At 43.0% G+C, this 20,951-nt stretch overlaps 2 protein-coding genes across 3 annotated transcripts in view; both read left to right on the top strand.

The window, feature by feature from the left end:
- Window positions 1-15,433, top strand: part of myo1f (myosin IF) — a 154,988-nt gene extending 139,555 nt beyond the window's left edge. The window contains exons 23-28 of the mRNA XM_068016402.1: window positions 916-1,062; window positions 6,091-6,239; window positions 8,616-8,693; window positions 9,143-9,356; window positions 10,796-10,959; window positions 12,814-15,433. Coding sequence (XP_067872503.1) covers window positions 916-1,062; window positions 6,091-6,239; window positions 8,616-8,693; window positions 9,143-9,356; window positions 10,796-10,959; window positions 12,814-12,890 — 829 coding nt within the window. The 3' untranslated portion in view covers window positions 12,891-15,433. The remainder of the gene's footprint in view (window positions 1-915; window positions 1,063-6,090; window positions 6,240-8,615; window positions 8,694-9,142; window positions 9,357-10,795; window positions 10,960-12,813) is intronic.
- A 5,293-nt stretch (window positions 15,434-20,726) lies between these two features.
- The window catches only part of znf414 (zinc finger protein 414), a 32,669-nt gene continuing 32,444 nt past the window's right edge, over window positions 20,727-20,951 (top strand). For both annotated transcript variants that reach the window (XM_068016404.1, XM_068016403.1), the window contains exon 1: window positions 20,727-20,871. The gene's annotated coding sequence lies outside the window, so the exon portion shown is untranslated. The remainder of the gene's footprint in view (window positions 20,872-20,951) is intronic.

Here is a 20,951-nt window from a genome sequence, read left to right on the forward strand (position 1 = left end):
GCCTGCAGCTCCTTGGTATCCAACCAAAGTGGCTATTCTTCATGTGTGGGCCTGAACAGGAAAGACTAGCAGCTCCTACTCTCCCACAGCTCCGAGCCTCTCAGTTTCCATTCCCCACCCTTGAGGAAAGGCCCTGCTAGGGGTACTGGGCCCACACCCCAGTACAACATGGACTAGACCACAAATTCAGTTGTACTGCGCCTGTCCAGAATGCAGATTCAGAGCTCCCAAGAAAACTAACCCCCACCACCCAGCTCCCTCCCCAATAGCTTGATAAAATTAAGAATATCATGTCAGTTGAGAAAACAGTCTAAATGAATAAATCCATGTATAACTGGTATTTATCTACAGATTTGCAAAAAAATAAATAAAATTGACTTCCTCCTTTACTTGATGTAGGTGTCACAAAATTGTTCTTGAAACTGAGGCCTGATGTTTCTGGCTACTTTCAACCCTGTGACAATCTGGTTCAGGTACACCATGGCTCAGTAATGCAGATTTCCTTTCACAATACATAGTTTTGACAATGGACCCCAGTCCAGTCTGTGAGCCAATCCCTCTTCCATCAGTGCACAGATTGCGCAATCTGATCCTGTAACTCCTGTAATGAGGCTAACGATTCCTTACATTGTACCAAATCTGAGAACAGTTTTACACTTTGGTCTTATACCCATACTGATCTTAGATGGACCAAATCAAACTTCAGCTTTTGTGGTCTGGACAGCTCAGAAATGATAAAGCTCTCAACTCATCCACTTTGTTTGAATTCTTATTGTTTATGATACTTAGCAATCATTAATTGCTATTTTAGATCTACAGTTTCAGATCTAATATCGGATGTACCTGTTGAAAGCAGTGAGAGCGCCTTGAAGAGATTATACATGATATAATGTTTGTCTTCTGCTTTTATTTTAGCACCAGGCAAGATGATTTTGTTATCCTGCACGAAGCAGAGTATGACAGCCTTCTGGAGTCCATTTTTAAGACTGAATTCGTTAGTCTTCTGTGCAAACGAACTGAAGAGTTAACACATCAGAAATTACAGCTCAGATTTGCTGACTCGTAAGAAAGCACCTTGTTTGTTTTTCCTTCATTGGTCTTGTGATAAAACATTTGAGTCTAGAAATGGGCAGCACAGTGGCGCAGTGGTTAGCACCACAGCCTCACAGCTCCAGTGACCCGGGTTCAATTCCAGGTACTGCCTGTGTGGAGTTTGCATGTTCTCCTTGTGTCTGCGTGGGTTTTCGCCGTGTACTCCGGTTTCCTCCCACAGCCAAAGACTTGCAGGTTGGTAGGTAAATTGGCCATTATAAATTGCCCCTAGTATAGGTAGGTGGTAGGGGAATCGAGGAACAGGTGGGGATGTGGTAGGAATATGGGATTAGTGTAGGATTAGTATAAATGGGTAGTTGATGGTCGGCACAGACTCGGTCGTCCGAAGGGCCTGTTTCAGTGCTGTATCTCTAAATAAATAAATAATAAATAAATAAATGACTGTGAAAACAGGATATGATATTACCTTATCTGCTATAGTAATGACTGTCCTAGAACAATCATTTCTAGACGTATATTGCTACAGTTGTTCAGGTTAAATAGTTCAATACATGCCTCATCATATTTATATTTTCGCTCCTTCCCCTAACCCTTCCATTCAACCCTGAACTAAGCATGACCTACTCCTAAGCAGCCCCCAAATCCATGGCAGTAGCACAGAATCAACTTCAGTTGTTTCTCACTGCCTGCCCTCTGTGGTTTTATAAATTTACATAGAAATTACAGCACAGAAACAGGTCATTCAGCCAACCAATATACTGGTGTTTATGCTCCACGCGAGCCTCCTCCCACCATATAAGTAGTAAATATTAGGCAAATAAAAAGACAGGAAGCAAATAACTGCAGTCACAACACTGTAAGGCCATAACCAAATGTAATGTCAGAGAATCATCATAGTAACATATTCCTCTCAGCACAGTTAAAGGTGTGAACACAATTTTTTTAATACAATTAATGAGAAAATTATAACTGTTGGTAATCAAAATTAAAGCAGAAAATGTACTCTTAGGGTTTCATTGGGTGTGGTCCATGAGTCAGTCAGGTTTATTGCATTAATGGGTTAAAACGGGGTGTAAATTCTAAACTAATCTGTGGAAACTTTGGGCCCGATATTAATCTGAAGCTGACTTCTGAGTGGGGGTGGGGGTGGAATTCATTGGATGAAACGTGGAAGTCAACTCAACAGATCAGAATCTGTGATCCGAACACATTGAAGCAATTACTTTTCACTTCTGGGTTTCGGGTCTCCAAGCAGCAGACTCACTGTGATGTGCATTTGCATCACGTGATCCCATTTGTATTTAAAGGGACAATGTACAGACGGAAATTGGAGGTGTCCATGTTGGATGGTGCACATAGAGACCAGAATTGTACGCCGCCCCAGCGGGTCAGATGGTGGCGTGGGGGCGGCGTAAAATTGAGTGACAGGCTCTGGGAAGCCTACCCGCCCTGATTCTGCGGCCGGACAAGTTTACGGAGGTCAGGCAGGGGGGGGTGGGGGGGTGGGAAACGGCCCGCCCACCCAAGGACAATCAAGACCCTCAAGTGGCCACTTAACGGCTGCTTAAGGGCCCTCGCCCACCTCCACGGGTATTTTACCCGTGGCAAGCATGTGTGCTGGGGACGTGAAAGGCTGCCCAGTGATAGCTGCCGGCCTTTCCGCGCCCCGGGGGAGGGAGAGCATGGCAGTCGGGCACAGGGTGCCCAATTGAGGGCCGCCCCTGTCTCCCAACTCATCCCCGGGACCCAAGACACCCCCTTCCCCCAAAGGACCACTCCAGCCTCACCAGGGAAGGACCAATCCCCCCGGTGAGGCATGCCCCTAATTACCCCCTCCTGGATCCATGGTGTCGGCTTGGCTGCAGTCCCAGCAGTGGCCACCGCTCCCGGTCGCGCTGCTGGGACTAAGAGCTGCCAGCCCGCTGATTGGCCGGCAGCTCACTGAGACGGGACCTCCTCCCTCAAGTGGGTGGAAGTCCCGCCTCAGGACACTTAAAGCCTGGGGATCCTTAGAATATAGGACGGATCCCCAGGCTAGGCAGAAGCGGGTTTGCCACTGACTTTCACATCGGAGTCCAGCTCCCATCCATCCACCGTAAAATTCTGGCCAGAGTCATAGAACGGTTACAGCACAAAAGGTCACTCAGCCCATCATTTCTGTGCCAGCTCTCTGCAAGAGCAACACTGCTAGTCCCACTGCCCTGCCCTCTTCCCATTGCTGTACAATTATTTTCTCTTCAGGTGCATATCCAACTTCCCTTTGAAAACCCCGATTGAATCTGCTTCCATCACACTCTCTGGTAGTACATTCCAGATCCTAACCACGCATTGCGTAAAAAGTCTTTCCTCATGTCACCTTTTGTTCTTTTACAATACACTTTAAATTAGTGTCCTCTGGTTCTTGACCTTTCCACGAGTGGCAACAGTTTCTCTCAATCTGCACTGTCTAGACTCCCCATGATTTTGAACACTTCTATCAAATCTCCTCTCAACCTGCTCTTCTCTAAGGAGAACAACCTCAGATTCTCCAATCTGTCCACCTAACTGAAGTCCCTCATCCATGGAACCATTCTGCACCCTCTCTTAAACCCTTCACAACTTTCCTACAGCGCAGTGACCAGAATTGCCAGAATGCTCCAATTGAGGCCAAACCAGAGTTTTATAAAGGTTCACCATAACTTCCTTGCTTTTGTACTCTTTGCATCTATTTATAAAGCCCAGGATTCAGTATGGCTTTTTAACAACTTTCTCAATCTCAGAAAATGTGGAGGTACTGACCATAATCTTCCAATCCTCCTTAGATACAGGGGACTGGAGAATTGCAACATAGGGAAACTGCAGCACTCAGATTCAATAATGCATCACTGAAATCATTGCTTGGTGTAGTCAGGAGCAGGAGAGACATACCAAAAATTGTAATTCTTTTTATTCTTTCATAGGACATGAATGTTGCTGGCTAAGACAGCATTTGTTGCCCTTCCCTAATTGCCCATGAGAAGGTGGTGGTGAGCCGCCGTCTTGAACCGCTGCAGTCCATCTGCTGTAGGTACTCCCACAGTGCTGTCAGGAAGGGATTTCCATGTTCTTGACCCAGAGACAATGAAAGAAAGGTGATATAGGTCCAAGTCAGAATGGTGTGTGACTTGGAGGGAAACTTGGAGCTGGTGTTGTTCCCATGCGTCTGCTACCCTTGTGCTTCTAGGTGGTAGAGGTTGAGAGTTTGTAAGGTGTTGTTGAACGAGGTGTGGTGCGTTACTACAGTGCATCTTGTAGATGGTACACACTGCTGCCATTGTGTGCCGGTGGTGAAGGGAGTGAATGTTTAAAGGTTGTGGATGGTGTGCCTGTCAAGCGGGCTGCTTTGTCCTGAATGGTGTTGAACTTCTTGAGTGTTGGAGCTGCACCCATCCAGGCAAGTGGAGAGTATTCTAGCACACACCTGACTTGTGCCTTGTAGGTGGTGGACAGGCTTTAGGGAGTCAGGAGATGAGTTACTCACCGCAGAATTCCCAGCCTCTGACCTGTTCTTGTGGCCACTGTCTTCATTGCCTGGCATTTGTGTGGCATGAATGTTACATGCCACTTATCAGCTCAAGCCTGAATGTTGTCCAGGTCTTGCTGCATGTGCACAGTGACTGCTTCAGTATCTGAGGAGTCGCAAATGGTACTGAACCCTGTGCAATTATCAGCGCTTTCAATCCCCACTTCTGACTTTATGATGGAGGGAAGGTCATTGATGAAGCAGCTGAAGATGGTTGGGCCTAGGACGCTACCCTGAGGAACTCCTGCAGTGATGTCCTGGGGCTTAGACGTTTGGCCTCCAACAACCACAACCATCTTCCTCTGGACTAGATATGACTGCAACCAGTGGCAAGTTTTCCCTCTGATTCCCATTGACTTCAATTTGGCCAGGGCTGCTTGATGCCGGTCAAATGCTGCCATGATGTCAAGGGCAATCACTCTCACCTCTTGAATTCAGCTCTTTTAACCATATTTGGTCCCGTGTAAAATGAGGTCTGGAGCCAACTAGCCCTGGCGGAACCCAAACTGAGCATCAGTGAGCACGTCACTGACCTGTAAATGCCACTTGATAGCCACTATCAATGACGCCTTCCATCATTTTGGTTGTGTGTGTATTTTTTTGCTGCAACTTTTGTCGACTCTTCTGGAAGAACTGTAACAATATTCCAGGAGTTGAATGGATTATATTTTTGTCCTGGCATTCTCCTTCCTACCCCATTGCCATTTATTTCTGTTATGAAAGCGGGGAAAAAAGGGATCAGGACGAAGAATTCATGGATGTCAGATTTCATAGTACCAACCCACAGATACTCATGTCACCATGCTTGCCAGCCCATGTACCCTCATCTCAACTGTCAATGCTTCAGAACGCTGTGTTTCTCATAAGAGTTGATAATGCAATTGTGCCAGCAGCTTCCCTTTCATGCAAACAGTAGAAGGTGTCGAACTCTCTCCCACTAAATGCAGTAGATGTTAGCTCAATTAATAATTTTGAACCTGAGATCGATAGGCTTCTATTAACTATGGGTATAAGGGGATATGAAGCCAAGACAGGTGGAAGGTGTTAAGATACAGATCAGCCATGATCTCACTGAATGGTGGAACAGTCTTCATGGGCTAAATGGCCTACTTCTGTTCCTATGTTGCCTTATAATAGAATGAAAGGAAAAAGATTAAAATTTGTTCCAGTTATTAGAGACAGGGCTGAAGTGTTTGCAAACATCTTCAGTCAAAGGTGCCAGGTGAAGGAACTTATCCTGCATCCTCCTAAGGCCCCAACCATCATAGATACCAGTGCCCAGCCAAATCCCTGCCCATCCACTTCCATTGCACTGCAATTACACCTCCCAAAACCCCAGATGTTCAATGGTATTGTATTTTCTTAGGTAGTAAAATGTATGTTCAATCAGTGATGCAAGCTCGTCATTCTAATTATTGATAGTTTTGAAGAATGATTCAAGATTTCCTGCTGATTTTAATTATGGAGCTTCATTTTATTCTGTTTGTGTTTAACAGCATACAATTTAAAATCAAGAAGGAAGGATGGGGAGGAGGTGGCACTCGAAATCTGATCTTCAGCAGAGGCCCGGGGGAGATGGTAGTACTTAAACCTGCAGGAAAGACACTTAACATTAGTATTGGAGATGGGTTACCCAAGAATTCGAGTAAGTAGTCCTTATAAAGTACCATTAAAATGAGCTGTTTGCTGCTCGTGCTACGGTTTTCAAACAGGGTTGTCAATTAATTGAGGGCGAGAGAGCTATTCCAGTAACTGTAGGACCTGTTGCATTAAGTAATGGATAACTTGCTTGTGGCAATGTTTTCAAATTCAGAGTCCTGAAGGTGTGGGAGTACAACAGGCCAACTGATCAGAGCATGTCAACTATGTTTTAATATTTATATTTATGCCATGAATAATCATTCTCCCTATAACATATATTAAATGGTGAATAAATGGGTATTGTGCTGCCAAACTTCGGAATGTACTTTTGCAAACTCTCAAGCTTTATTCTTTTCTGCTTCAAATCTACTGTCATCACCATCTCCTCTAAAATCCCACCCTTGGCCTGTCTGTCTTTGCAAACCACCATACCATTTCCAATCTTCCTTTCCTCTCCAAAGTCCATGAACGTGTTGCCGCCTCCCAAATTCATGCCCATCTTTCACACAACTCCATGCTTGAACCCCTCCAATCATGTTTCCATCCTTGCCATAGCACTGAAACATCCCTTATCAAAATTACAAAGGACATCCTATGTGACTGGGACAATGGTAAACTATCCCTCCTTGTCCTTCTCAAACTTCTTCCAGTGCCTTTCCTCTGTTGTACAAGTGGATGGGACTGCCCTTGCCTGGTTCCATTCCCATCTATCCCATCATAGCCAGAGAATCACTTGCAATGGCTTCTGTTTCTGCTCATGCACCATTACCTCTGGAGTTCCCAAAGGATCTATCCTTGGCACCCTCCTATTTCTCATCTATATACTGCCCCTCAGTGGCATCATCCGAAAGTACAGTGTCAGTTTCTACATGTACACTGACGACATCGAGCTCGACCTCATCACCACCCTTCCACTGCGACTGATTTATCACACAGCTTGTCTGACATCCAACTAAATATTGGGAAGACCAAAGTCATTGCGGGAAATTATAACTTATTCAAAACTCACCCACTTACACAGAGTTAAAATCGGGTCCATTGGCTCCAGTCACTGCCAGAAACTCCTTCCCTCGCCACTGACTCCATTCTTCTCCCTGCCACTGTCTGAGACTGAGTTAGGTTATTCACAATCTTGGTGATGTATGTGACCCTGAGATGAATTTCTGACCCCCATATCTACTCCATCACCAAGTCTGCCTACTTCCACCTTCGTAACATCACTCATCTGTGCCCCTGCCCCAGCTCATCTGTTGCTGAAACCCTCATACATGCCTTTGTTACCTCTAGACTCACCCAATGTTCTCCTGGCCGACCTCCCATCTTCCACCTTCTGTAAACTTCAGCTGATACAAGTCACTGGCCCCCATATCCTAACTCACACCAAGTCCTGTTCACCCATCACCCCTATGCTTGCTGGCGTACATTGACTCCCGGTCTAGCAAAGCCTGAATATTAAAATTCTCATCCTTGTTTTCAGATTCCTCCTTGGCCTCACCTCATACTATCTCTGTAACCTCCTCCAGCCCTGGAACCTTTTGAGATCTCTGCACTCCCCAATTTTCATCAGTGGCCATGCATTTGGCTGCCTAGGCCTTAAGCTCTAAAATTCCCTTGCTAAATCTCTTCAACTCTTTCTCCTCCTTTATGACCCTCCTTAAAACCTACCTCATTGACCAAGCTTTTAGTAATATCTGTTGATGTGGCTCAGTGTCAAATTTTGTTTGATAATACTCCTGTGAAGTGCATTGGGAAATTTTACTATCGTAAAGGCACTATGAAAATACAAGTTATTCTTGTTCTTGTTCTATGGTACATATCTCTGAAGTGGTACTTTCTAATCAAATATCAGTTATGCTTGTTTACTGCATCATGCTGCATTTAACATGCTGCATTTGGGTCCGCTGCTCCTACCTCGAGCTGGTCCAGGGGTGGGGGCGGGAGATGATGACAGGAATGTCAGGCCTTTACTTTTTCCCATCCAGCAGTTATGATTTATGGTTCATTATAATGCTAAATTGAGTATATTTTAAGCAAAATGTATCGATGTCTTACATGCCTCAGACATTAAGATTAGCAGGTGCAGTTGTTAACCCAAAACTCTACTTCCCCCAACCCTGTCAATACCCATTCCACTATTCTCTACAACTGCTCAGTTTTCCAGCCGCTTCGCTGCTCTGACACACTCTTCCAAATCTTTCAAAATGCAACAACCTTCTCTTAAATAACGTACCTTCTTACTTATTTACAGCAACGCTTCTTAATAAAAGTAAAATGTACTGAGAGTGAGATTGCACTGTATAAGCAGCTGACACCTTGTAATAGTTTGCCATACTCGCTGTCCTGTGAGATACTAACTTTTTTTTTCTCTCCTTTGTAACAGAGCCAACGAGGAAAGGTGTTGCAAACAGAGGGTTTACAAGTAATCCTCCATCTCGATCTGCCCCAGCACCACCATCAGGTAACAAGTGGTGCAAAAGTATCAAATGAAGCAAAACACATGGTAGCAAATAAGTGGCAGCTGCCAAATATTTCCTCTGTTTGTAACAAAATCATAAATGACATTTTTCTAGCAGTGTTTGTGATTCTGCTGCAAAGTGAACATAGGAAATCTTTCAGCCTCGAGAGACAAGAAGCACCATGGTTGAAATTGACTGATGTAAAAAGCAGGGGCACTGCTTACAAAGTAACGTGCGTATCTGTGAGGTGTGTATATGACCTGTTTGCAGGATCTGAGGATCCATACCTCACTGTGGGCTGGTACTGGTCCAAGATGGTTACATTTTACTTGCCTTGAAATTTAGAAATGCTAAGGCAAGTACTGCAGAGGATGAGCTTAATACTCGCCCCACTAAGATGGAATTTCGAAGGAAGAAGTCTTTCTAACAATTACTATTTTTCTTACTTAAGGGCAGTGTCGGAATGGTGCACCAAGATTCTCACAGAATAATCAAGTGAGACAAGAACAAACCTATTCCAGACCCATGAAAGGCCCAAGAATAACCTCAATCAGTTCTGAAATGCCTTCGCTGCCAAAACAAGGTGCAACCACTAAAGCAAGAAAAACAGCGAACACCAATGCTAATATGGAGTTCATGCAAGTGCCTGATCAAGGAGTTGCAGGGTAGGTGTCAAAAAACACAGCATTGCAGTACTACAGAGCTAAATGTGGTCAGCCTAGCACAGTTAGTACATGTATATCTCTGAATCAGAAGGTTGTGGCTTCAAACCCCACTTCAGGACTTGAGCACATAATTAGACTAACATTCTAATTTAATACTGAGGGAATAATACAATGTGGCTCAGTGCCATAGGTCGTTTTAAACTTCCCCTGTGAAGCACCTTGGGGCATTTTATTACATTAAAGGTGCTATATATATTAGAAGCTGTTGTTTTGTTTTTGGAGTCAGCTTTCTTCAGACAAGATGTTAAACAGAGGGCCTGTGTCACATTGCGGGATTTTTGGTCAATTTTTTTAATGGCAAGGTTTTTGGATTTGAGTTGTGTTTGTGTTAACTTTTCAAAAAAGGAAATTTGTATATGGTTACAAAAGACACCGCTCCAATCATTGAAGAATATTTATTATTATTTATTTATGGAAAGTCAAAGCTCACACTCTATTTGAAACTGAGAGAATGGTGGGGATTTTAACTCCCGCGTGGGACAGCAGCCAGCCCATCTGGGAGCAGCAGAAGGAGGTCCAGCTCATTTTAACATCCAGGCTTCATTAACATGCAGCTGGCCAACTTCCAGACCAAAGTAGCCCTGAAGTGGCAGGGTACGGCAGAAAGTTGGGCAGTGGCCCAAAGTAAGTGTGGGGATAGGGGTTCCCGGGCAGTCAATGGTTTGGAAGGAGCAGAGGTCGGGCCAGGGCGGCCCCTGAAAAGTTTTAAACCCACCTTACGGGGCCTCTTTAGTGGCTGTCAGGTCAATCACTACGGCCTGACTTCCTGGTTAGGATGGTATAGGTATCCTATTGACCCAATAGGACCCTGATCCACAGAAATGTAGGAGGTGCACTCTGACTTCTGACTTGGGCGGGCATGTCATACACCTGAAAAATCAGGCATTTTAAACTTGAAACGGGTCTGGACAATGAGATGGGGTGGGGGGGTGTTAAAGTTTCCCCCAACGAGGGTTGATTAGTTCATTCCAGGCTATTTGCCAGGATGACCAGATACAGTAACACAGTAGTTATGCCACTAGACCAACAATCTAGCAGTTGTGAACTCAAATCCCACTGTGCCAATTCTGAAAATAAATTCAATAAAATTTGGTCAATTTCTGGCCTGGCACCAGAAAGCTAATTGCTGAATTGTTGTAAAAACCCAACATATTCCCATGTCTTTCAGGGTAAGGAACCTGCCATTCCTATCTGGTCCAGTCCCACACTACATGGTTGACTTGTAATGCCCGTGGGGCACCTAGAGATGGGTGATTTATACTGCACTTGCCAACATCACCCACATCCTGAGCACAAATAATACTGACAAAAACTATTCCTTAGGGTGCACTGAATTGATTGGATTGCTGAAATTGCTTGTCACAAATGTGTCTTTGTAGAATGCAAAGAAGAAGAAGTCTATCTCAAAGACCTCTGCCTGGAGTGGGCCGCCCAAAACCACAGACACAGCGTCCCAGGTGTCGGGCACTTTATCAGTACACAGGTCAGGATGTAGATGAACTCAGCTTCAATGTCAATGACGTCATTGATATCCTTCTTGAAGGTAAGATTACATAGATGTTATGTTTGGCAATAAATATAATAGTGAATACTGCAGCTGAAAACAAAACGTTGGTTAGATTCAAAGCTGGAAGCAGAAATGCATTAGCCTCTTTCTTTTCGATTGTTTATTTCTACTGGTCAAGAAGTTAAAGTTCCATTCTTATTTGGAAGTTAGTAGAGAAATGAACAAGTAACTATTGTTGCTGCCCATTTCCCTGTTACATTTCCTTATGGTGGTTTTACATTATTGTGGTCTTCAAAGTAAAAACATAAAATGCTGCAAATGCACAGCAGATCAATCAGTAACTGGAGACAAGACAAGATATGGTACTTCAGCTGTGTGCCGTTCGTCAACATTTAGTTTCACATTCCCAGCATTTGCAGTTTTTTCCTTTTTACAACAGTGCCCAGCAATACTAGTGGCGGGCTCCATGGTGGGCTGTGATCTTCTGCCCAGCACTCCCACCCCCATCACAGAGCCTGATGTTGGGAGTGCAACAAAATTCAGCCCATTGTCAGCAACAAGTATCTCTAAAACTCTAAACTTCCTATGATCTTTCTCCCATCTATGGAAAACAGTAGAACAACACAATCTTAGACTTTGTTTCAAACTTTGAATATCAATTGAATTGATTTAACAACAGATAAACAAGAGAATAAAGAAAAGTAATATAACATATATTTGCAACAGAAATTATACTATCCAGCTCCTCAAAAGGAAAAACAAATGTTCACAACCTCAATACTAAATAACAATTCTTTACAATTGTAATTTTTCATAGGCATTAGCTCCTATATTTTTTCATTACTGCGGGAGCTACACTGATCTGATCTGACTCTCAAAAGTTTCAAACTATTTCTTGAACAATTTAGTTTACTTAAACATCCTAGAAAACAGTATCAGGGGTTTCTTGATTTAAATAACATTCAATTCAAATAAAGTTGTCAAGCATACACACAACTGGGCCAATCATGCAGCTTTGCTTATATTTGAAATAGATGTCTTGGCTTCTCTCAGTTGAGCCTGTAACCTTGGAGACAAATTGAACCTGGGAACACTTGTACTGATTTAGGCAGAGGATATGAAATTTAACTGCAGATGGCTTTTAAACTTATTGGGGCTGAAATTCCTGTGTTTTCATCCAGCCATTTTCCAATGAGGGACCACCATGAATGGTTCTTCTGCCTGCCCCCACCAACCACCCATCATGGGGTTATGTCTGGGGAAGTTCCAGGCCTACCCTGTAAATTCCACATTTATGTCCTTACAAGTACTTAGCAGAACCTACCCAGCGGCGAGATGGGATGAGGTCCAACAAATGTCCTATGTACTGACAGAAGTAAGGTAATTCATCCGAGAATGGTGTCAGAGTTCTATTTCCCGTTGAAACCAAAGATCTTTCAGTGACAGTTTCTCTTCAGTCTGAAAAGGTCCTTGAGGGAAACCTAGCAGGTTCCCTAGTGGGGAAACCTAGTGATTGGGTATGGGTTCCCTGCTGTCAGATGGACCAAGGCGGGCTGCTTGACCCAAATGTGCTAATCGCTCCATATCCGCAATTTGTGGTGGGATCAGCACCCTTCAGTTTCTGCGGCCATGGGTCCTTCTCTGCATCATTTGCACCAGAGGCATGGCCCTGTTTGAATTTAGCCCCCTTCTATGTTGATTTAGAAGGATGTACACCCAGTCAAAATTTACTGATAAAATTATTAATCTTCTCTGGTTGTACAGTGACCTGTTCCAGTTTACATTTTCTTTTGAAATTAAAATTTGCTATTCTGATCTCAGAAAGGTTTAATGGACATGCGGTGAATGTGGACATGTGTTCAAATTTAATGAATTCACTGAATTTTACAGATCCTTCGGGATGGTGGAAGGGTCGTTTACATGGAAAAGATGGGCTTTTTCCAGGAAACCATGTGGAGAAGATATGAACTATTGACTTGGTCCTGAATTTTACCATACTGAAAATTAGAAGCACAGAAATACTGATCAACTAATGGACAACTTGTGCATCAGAGTGGTCACCTAAGGGGACTTTTATTCCAGAACAACTTAATTCTTAATATTCATTCAATGGAAGATAGGAACAGGAGGAGACCATTCAGCCCCTCAAACTTGTTCATTATTCAATTAAATCATGACGAATCTGTACCTTAACTCCATCTACCCGCCATTACAATAATAAAGTTGCTTATAGGATCAGTTTAAACTGAGGTTTTATAGGCACAATTCATAACCAGTACTGTAACTAAGTCATAGCTGGACTAAGCAATGAAAATCCTTTTTTACATAAAACTAGCATGAGTTTTGTTTGCAAATAAATACATTTTGTGGTCTTTACTGATTGGCAGTGATAAGGTTTTATGAACAAATGAAGCTTAGCTAAAAATATTGAGCTTACATAAATTATTTGCATAACCTTTCGCTTTTGTCATACAACATACCCAGTCTTAGGCTTGATAGGACAGTGTCAGCCTCACAAATCATCCAATGAAAATGTCCCATTTGAGGTGGATTAGTGACATGATTTAAATGGCACTAATAGGGCACACTAAAGCCAACTAGTAGCAGTACTTTAATAGTGTTTTCTTGGTTAGTACATATAAAAATGTTACAAGCAGAAGTACTGAGTAATTAATGGGCAACCTGTACATTAGACAGTTTATTTAAAGGAACAATTACTCAGGGACTTGTTCAGTAAACCTAGTTCATCTCTCCTTGTCCCCTTCTATTTCTCATCTACATGCTGCCCCTTGGTGACATCATCCAAAAACACATCAGGTTCAACATGTACACTGACAACACCCTGCTCTACCTCACAACCACCTCTCTTGATCCCTTCACTATCTCTAAATTGTCAGACCCTTGTCCGACATCCAGTACTGGAGGAGAAGAAATCTCCTCCAACTAAATATTGGTAAAATGGAAGGTCTTTGGACCCCACTACAAACTCTGTTCCCTAGCCATCCGACTCCATCCCTCTCCCTGACAACCATCAAAATCAAATCGTTTGCAACCTTATGTCGTATCCGACCACAGGATGAGCTTCCAATCACACATCCACGCCATCACCAAGACCGCCTATTTCCAACGCTGTAACATTGTCTAACTGCTCCCCCACCTCAAACCACCTACTGCTGAAACCGTCATCTATGCCTTTGTTACCTCTAGACTTGACAATTTCAATGCTCTCCTGGCTAGCCTCCCATCTTCCACCCTCCCTAAACTTGAGCTGATCCAAAACTCTGCTGCCCATATTCTAACTTACACCAAGTTCCATTTACCCATCATCCTTGTGCTTGCTGACCTCCATCGGCTCCCAGTCCAACAAAACCTCAATTTTAAGATTCTCAGCCTTGTTTTCAGATCACTCCATGGCTTTGCCCTCCCTATCTCTGCAACCTCCTCTAGTTCAACAACCCTCCAAGATCTCGGTGCTCCTCCAATTCTGGCTTCCTGCGCATCACTTACTTTAATCGCTCCACTGTGCTTTCAGCTGCTTAGGTCCTAAACTCTGAAATTCCCTCGCGAAACCGCTCCTCCTCTCTACCTCTTTCTCCACCTTAAGACACTCCTTAGAATCTACCTCTTTGACAAAACGTTTGGTCATCTATCCCAGTATCTCCTCATGTGGCTCAGGGTCAAATTTTGTTTGATAATGTTTCTGTGAAAGGCCTTGGACAATTTTACTATGATAGTGTTATATAAATGCAAGTTGTTTTGTAAAGGATGAATGAAAGAGGGGGAATACTGAAAAAAGTAGGATGTCAGAATCCAGCACCTGTGGTGCTATCAACTCATGAAACTGTTCCACTTTTACTGGGATTGTTTTCTTGAAACAGATACTGGCTCCAATTGCACCCATTCTCACAAAGCCAGACTTTCTTCCTACCTACCTCTACATAAATATTACTTAATTCATATTCTAAGAAAAATCAAAATGGAATAAGTTATTAAATTAGGTCCAGATCTCAGACCTAATATTACAGAAGATGCATGCCTATTCAAAGGTTTAATTAAAAAAAAACTTTGGATGTGAACAAATTTATAAAAGACATCTTCTTACTACAAACTAAATGAGACATGAATGCCAGGAACAACTGAGCTTGCTATGCATTTCAGTATCTCAAGAAATAAGCCTTTGATTTATATATCTTGTTCACCTTTATAAGAAGAACTCTTCAACAGATTTTCATTTGCAAGGTAACCCGCAGGTTTTTAGGTTTTTATGGTAATCAATACAACAACTTGCATTTATATAGCACCTTTAATGTAGTTAAACTTCCCAAGGTGCTTACTGAGCCACACAAGGAGACATTAGGACAGGTGACCAAAAGCTTGGTCAAAGAGGTGGAGCACCAGTGGTGGAGTGATGAAAATCAGGGATGTGCTACATATAATTCCTATTCAAAGAAGGAAACAAACTATCTCAAAGCTACCATGAACAAAGTTAAGTGAAAGGAAATATTTTCCCTGAAACCCAAATAGGATTAAACTTTTTGCATAAAAAAATAACCTTTGTTCTGCCTTTACTGCCTACAACATATATAATGCTTCATGCTGTTGGTTACAGCAATCCTAAATTTAGTTATGGTTATCTAAAAAGACATAGAACAGACCCCAAACCTTTTCTAACTATAGAGAGACTGGATATGTAGTCCACCCTTTAGAGATCAGCAGTGTGCTGTATGGACTCTTTTAGCCATTCCCTAAGCTGACTCATGCACAGTTCTTTAATGTTCCAGTGTTATAGGTTGTATCCTCAATTTATTTAAACAGATCGCCATAAAAAGAGAATGTAAAATGGTGCAAAATGTAAAGCTTCTACATCATTTCTCTTTAAATCAATGTTCCTTCATTGTTCATTCATTCCACTCCATCCCAGAAAAACAAATCTGGTTTACTGCAATCAATGCAGTGGGTGAACTTTTAAGCTTAACTTTCAACCTTGACTTAGAGTTCAAGGAGCCTGCCAGAGACCAGAAGCTCATCTTAAGTAATGAAAATTGCATGAAATTGATATTAAGAGTGAAGCATTCAAATTGTACAAGGGTTTGCATGTATCCTCATACATTTTCAGCAAGTATATATGTAGCTCATTTTAAAACATTCAGATAATTGACAGCGCCTATCTTGAGCTGCCATGATGTCCCATTGAGTATTTCACTTCTATGCAATCGTGGAGTACTTTAAACCATTTAAATATTGCATTTTTATATCCTTAATAGAACGAAAGAGCTGTCTATAAAACTAGTATTCTATACAACTATAAAGTTTAACAATATATAAAGCACTGAATGTACAACAAAGGCTGTATCCTTATGGTGTTCTTTAAAATCAAACAAATTGTTATTTTGCCGCGTCTTCTGGATGTGTAAATTTTTTGAAACCTGTTTACGGTTTTACTGAATATGAATTTGCTACATTTGTTGACCATTGCAAAACAAATGGAGAAAGTGTGATCAATCTTATAATGCACAACATGCCTAAATAAAAGTTATTTAAAAAGTCCACATACAACTTAACTGACAAATGGGGGGGGGGGGGGGGGGGGAACTCAATTTAATCCAATTACATGTAGTCAAAAGATTTATTGGCATATATGCTGACAAAATTGGAATATTGGAAGTTTGACCTTAAGCAGTTTGAGATTCAATTTTATTTGCAGATGCAGTTGGGAAGAGCTATCTGAACCAGAGGTGAACGCAACAGAATTTCCTGGGCACACTGCCATTTGCATAATTTGGATGAAGTGCAGATGTGGACAGTGCTTGGGATTCGCCAACTACAGCATAGAAACTCAGATGCTGCTGGTCTTAGAGGCCTGCAGCTGTGTATAGTGGCACTTTCCAGCAATAAGAGCCTTAAGTTCCAAGAAGATGCTTTGGGCAATGGAAGGAATAGTCAGGCAAAACTGGGGATTAGGTGAAAAGGTTAGGCAGGAGAGACATAAGGGGCAAATTTAACTCACCCCAGTCTGCAGGAATGTAGTGGGGAAGCAGTTAAAATGGAGGGACTCGATTCTTCTGCTCCTTTCCCGCTGATCTGCAATTTTAATGCTGTTGGTTTTGGTAACAACCTTATAAATAAATGAATATCAGAGTACATTGGACCCCGATGGGATTTTATCTGGCTCCTGCATAGGTCGCTTATCCCTGCCAACCGACCAGGTAAACCTGTTGGGAATCCAGCAAAGCCCACAAAAATAGGTTTAAAAAACTTCCTCCCTACTACACCAAAACTTGCTTTGTTGCTGGCAACCTTCTTTTAATGGCAGCAGGTGGCCTCAGACTTCTCCATTTTCATCCTTCATCACCAGCCAGTTCCACTGGAAATGGCCTAGCAGAAGACCAGCAGGATAGAATAGAGACCCAAGTCTGCCAGGCCTTGTACTCACATTCCCACCTGCTCCTGCTCGCTCCTTGCCAATCAACCTAATCCTGTTCCCCAGAGATGGGTGCCATGTCTCATGGTGGGTTGGGAAAAGGGCTTGGCAGAAGCTTGTTAATCACATCAGTGCCAGCAGCACACTTACTATGAAACTCCTCACGTTCTATAGGGCATGACCCCTGTCACCTTCTCCCCAGCCTATCATTTAATTCTTTCCCACAGGTGGCATTATGCAGCAGGGAAGACATTGCAGCCTGTCCTTGCTTCTTTTCCTTGCACTCTGAAAAACTGCTCTGCTAATAATTCGTCCCAGCATTTGTCGAAGCAGAGATCGAGGCCTACAAAGGTAGGTTCATTGGAGGGAGAGGAAGCCAGCACAAGGTGATCTCAGGGCTGCTCCCAAATCTTATGTCCACTTTTCACATTGTGGTCCTGGGAAGCAGATGTTGAAAAGTTCACCCAGGACGGTTTCTGTGTGATAGTTATTGAAGGAAGAAGCCAGTGGAAGTCCCAGTGACAACAACAAAAGAAAAATTGAGGTTGGACGGTCAGGCAGTGACAGGTCTCAGACTCATCTTCGCTCCCTTGTGCCAGTACCCCACCTAAGGTTGGGCTGGATAAATGAAAGACAATCCAGATCACTTTTCCTTTCTTTTTGTTCATGCTTCCGTCCTTCATTCATTACCTAACCCAGTGCAACCACATCAATTATTGAACATGCCAGCTTTGTCTGGCCTAACACTGAATGTGATCAGACATGCTCTTACCATCCAAGCTTTTCCTGTTCTTTCCCACAGGTGGACAGATGATTTGAACTTGAGGGCCAGGGAGAGGAATGAGTAAAGTCCTACTGATGACTTATGATCAATCAGCCTTACACTGCCAAGCACCAGCTCGAATAAAGGACCTAGGACAATTTGGACAGAGGAGAGTGCACTGGGTGATGCACCAAGTGCAAGTGAGCAGGAGTATATGGTGTTGGTAGAGGAGAAGAAAGAACAGCTGAGCAGAGGGCCAGTTTATAACCTTTCTCTGTTGAACAGGACGGCGATGTGGGCTTCTGGGGTTCAGATTATAAAGGAAGGAAGCTTTCTGAGCATTAGAGATTACTGAAGCATTGGACTGTCTACCAAAGAGTTTTGATACATGTTACCTAGTGTCAATGATTCCTCTACCCATATGTGCGTTACTCTAGTACATAGCATCAAAATTTCACAGTCCACCATATAATGTGTGATCATGCCAGAATGTTTTGCAGCCAAGTCCTCCATGAGAGAGCCTATATGCCAGTAGTCACAACTCTCTGGGTGCTCTTACTGTAGCCATGTAGACCGTGGGTTGAAGTATCTCAAAGGGTTTGGACAGGCCAAAAAGGAATAAAGATGCTGCAATTAGCCTGAAATAGAAAAGGAGGAAAATAAGTAAAATTTCCTACTCTTGACTGGTATCCAATGATCAGTACTGAAAATGTTTCAAGTATATGTTGGGTGAGGACAGAATCAGGTTCAGCTTTGATAACCTCGGGAGTTAAATTTCCTGTTTAGTTCACAGTTCAGGCTCTCTCACACACAATGGCCTCTTGGACAAGGTCGCAGAAATCTGCCAATGCCCATGTCATCATACCCCAGAAAGAGTCATCATCTTCAAGAGAGGAAAGGATAAGTGAGATATTTAAATTGGATATTTCTAATTCAGTCTCAAGCCTTCAAATGGTCCATTTTAAATAATATTGTTCTCCTATTTGAGCTTTTTTGCCACACATTAAGGTGGTGACTACCTAACCCTGTCTCGTCAGGCGCATTGTAATGCTGTTGAATGTCAAGGGGAGATGGTTAGATTCCCTCTTGTTGGGGATGGTCATTGCCTGGCACTCGTGTGGCACGAATGTTGCTTGCCACTTATCAGCCCAAGCCTGGATATTGTCCAGATCTTGTTGCATTTCTACATGGGCTGCTTCAGTATCTGAGGAGTCATGAATGGTGCTGAACATTGTGCAATCATCAGCAAACATCCCCACTTCTGACCTTATAATTGAAGGAAGGTCATTGATGAAGCAGCTGAAAATGACTGGGCCTAGGACACTACCCTGAGGAACTCCTGCAGTGATGTCCTGGAGCTGAGATGATTGACCTCCAACAACTACAACCATCTTCCTTTGCACTAGGTACGATTCCAACCACCAGAGTGTTTTCCTCTGATTCCCATTGACTCCAGTTTTGCTAGGGCTCCTCGATGCCACACTTGGTCAAATGCTGCCTTGATGTCAAGGGCAATCACTCTCACCTCACCTCTTGAGTTCAGCTCTTTTGTCCATGTTTGAACCAAGGTTGTAATGAGGTCAGGAGCTGAGTGGCCCTGGCGGAACCCAAACTGAGCGTCACTGAGCAGGCTATTGCTAAGCAAGTGCAGATTGATGGCACTGTCAATGACACTTTCCATCACCAGTTCTCTGTAACACAGCTCTTCCATATCTTCATCCTTCAGATGCAGTAGCAAAATAGTTGAATATGCGTTGTAACAAAATCACATTGGCAATTCATTTTGACAGCAACAAGGCAACTCTCTTCAAGACACCCAACCTTTCCTGATACCACTGTCTTCTCCTTATCGACAACTGACATGAAGGGCGGATAGTCAATGCTCGTATAAATCATATCATTTCCGATCCTACATTGTCAACAAGGATTTAACTGGCCACAACTGGGCACTTCTGAACTGCTTTCAAATTGAACAGGCCACTGCAACCCAAATTTTCACCTATGGGGCCTTCACGGGGACAACAAATATCATTACGGGCAAATGCAAACCATCTCCCATGTTGTTGAATCAAGGTTAATAACTAAACTATCTGGGTGGCCTATACACTTTGCGTGATGACAGTGCTTCCGAATGGCTGGAACTTTACGCCAAGTCTGTATACCCTAAATTAAAAAAATATAAATTAGACATGATACACTGCTGTCGACCAACATTACCATTTTCCAAGTTTACAATTAAAATTTTTACACCAAAACGGAAATTAAAATTGAAGATCTGCTGGAGGTGTTCAAAATTCTTGAGAAGGAAAAACTATTTCTAAAAGGAGGGAGAGGTTTGGAATATTTGTTTTGCAGAGTTGTTGAGATATGTAATTAATTCCCGACCAGAAACAGTGGTGGATCGGAATCTATAATAATCTTTAAAAGGGAGGAAAATGAAATAAAAGACAGGGGAAAGGGAACGAACTGACTGGTAGCTCTTTCAGAATGCCGTCACAGATACAGTGTTACTTCTGTAACCGTATAACAGATGATGAGGAATCCATTACATTGCATTGGGTGCGACTCCGAGACAGAGTAACCCTTTAAACTGTGTGGCTGCCCCACCTCAATCGCAGAGTCTCGCGATGTTTGAGACTATGTTTTAAAATGGCTACAATGTAGCTGGGTTGTGTTGCGAACGTCATCTTGTGACAGTATCTATCATTCCTTCGGAAGGTAGCGCACACCAGCCTGGATGCTGGAGTTCCACTCGGTGTTCCTGGTGAGTGAACTGTTTGTGCTGGTGTCCGGCGCCTGTAGGCTGGAGTTGAGCTGTGTCCCCAGGTCGGCTGTGGATCTTGC

This window comes from Heterodontus francisci, chromosome 36, assembly GCF_036365525.1.
Source record: "Heterodontus francisci isolate sHetFra1 chromosome 36, sHetFra1.hap1, whole genome shotgun sequence".
Lineage (NCBI taxonomy): Eukaryota > Metazoa > Chordata > Chondrichthyes > Heterodontiformes > Heterodontidae > Heterodontus > Heterodontus francisci.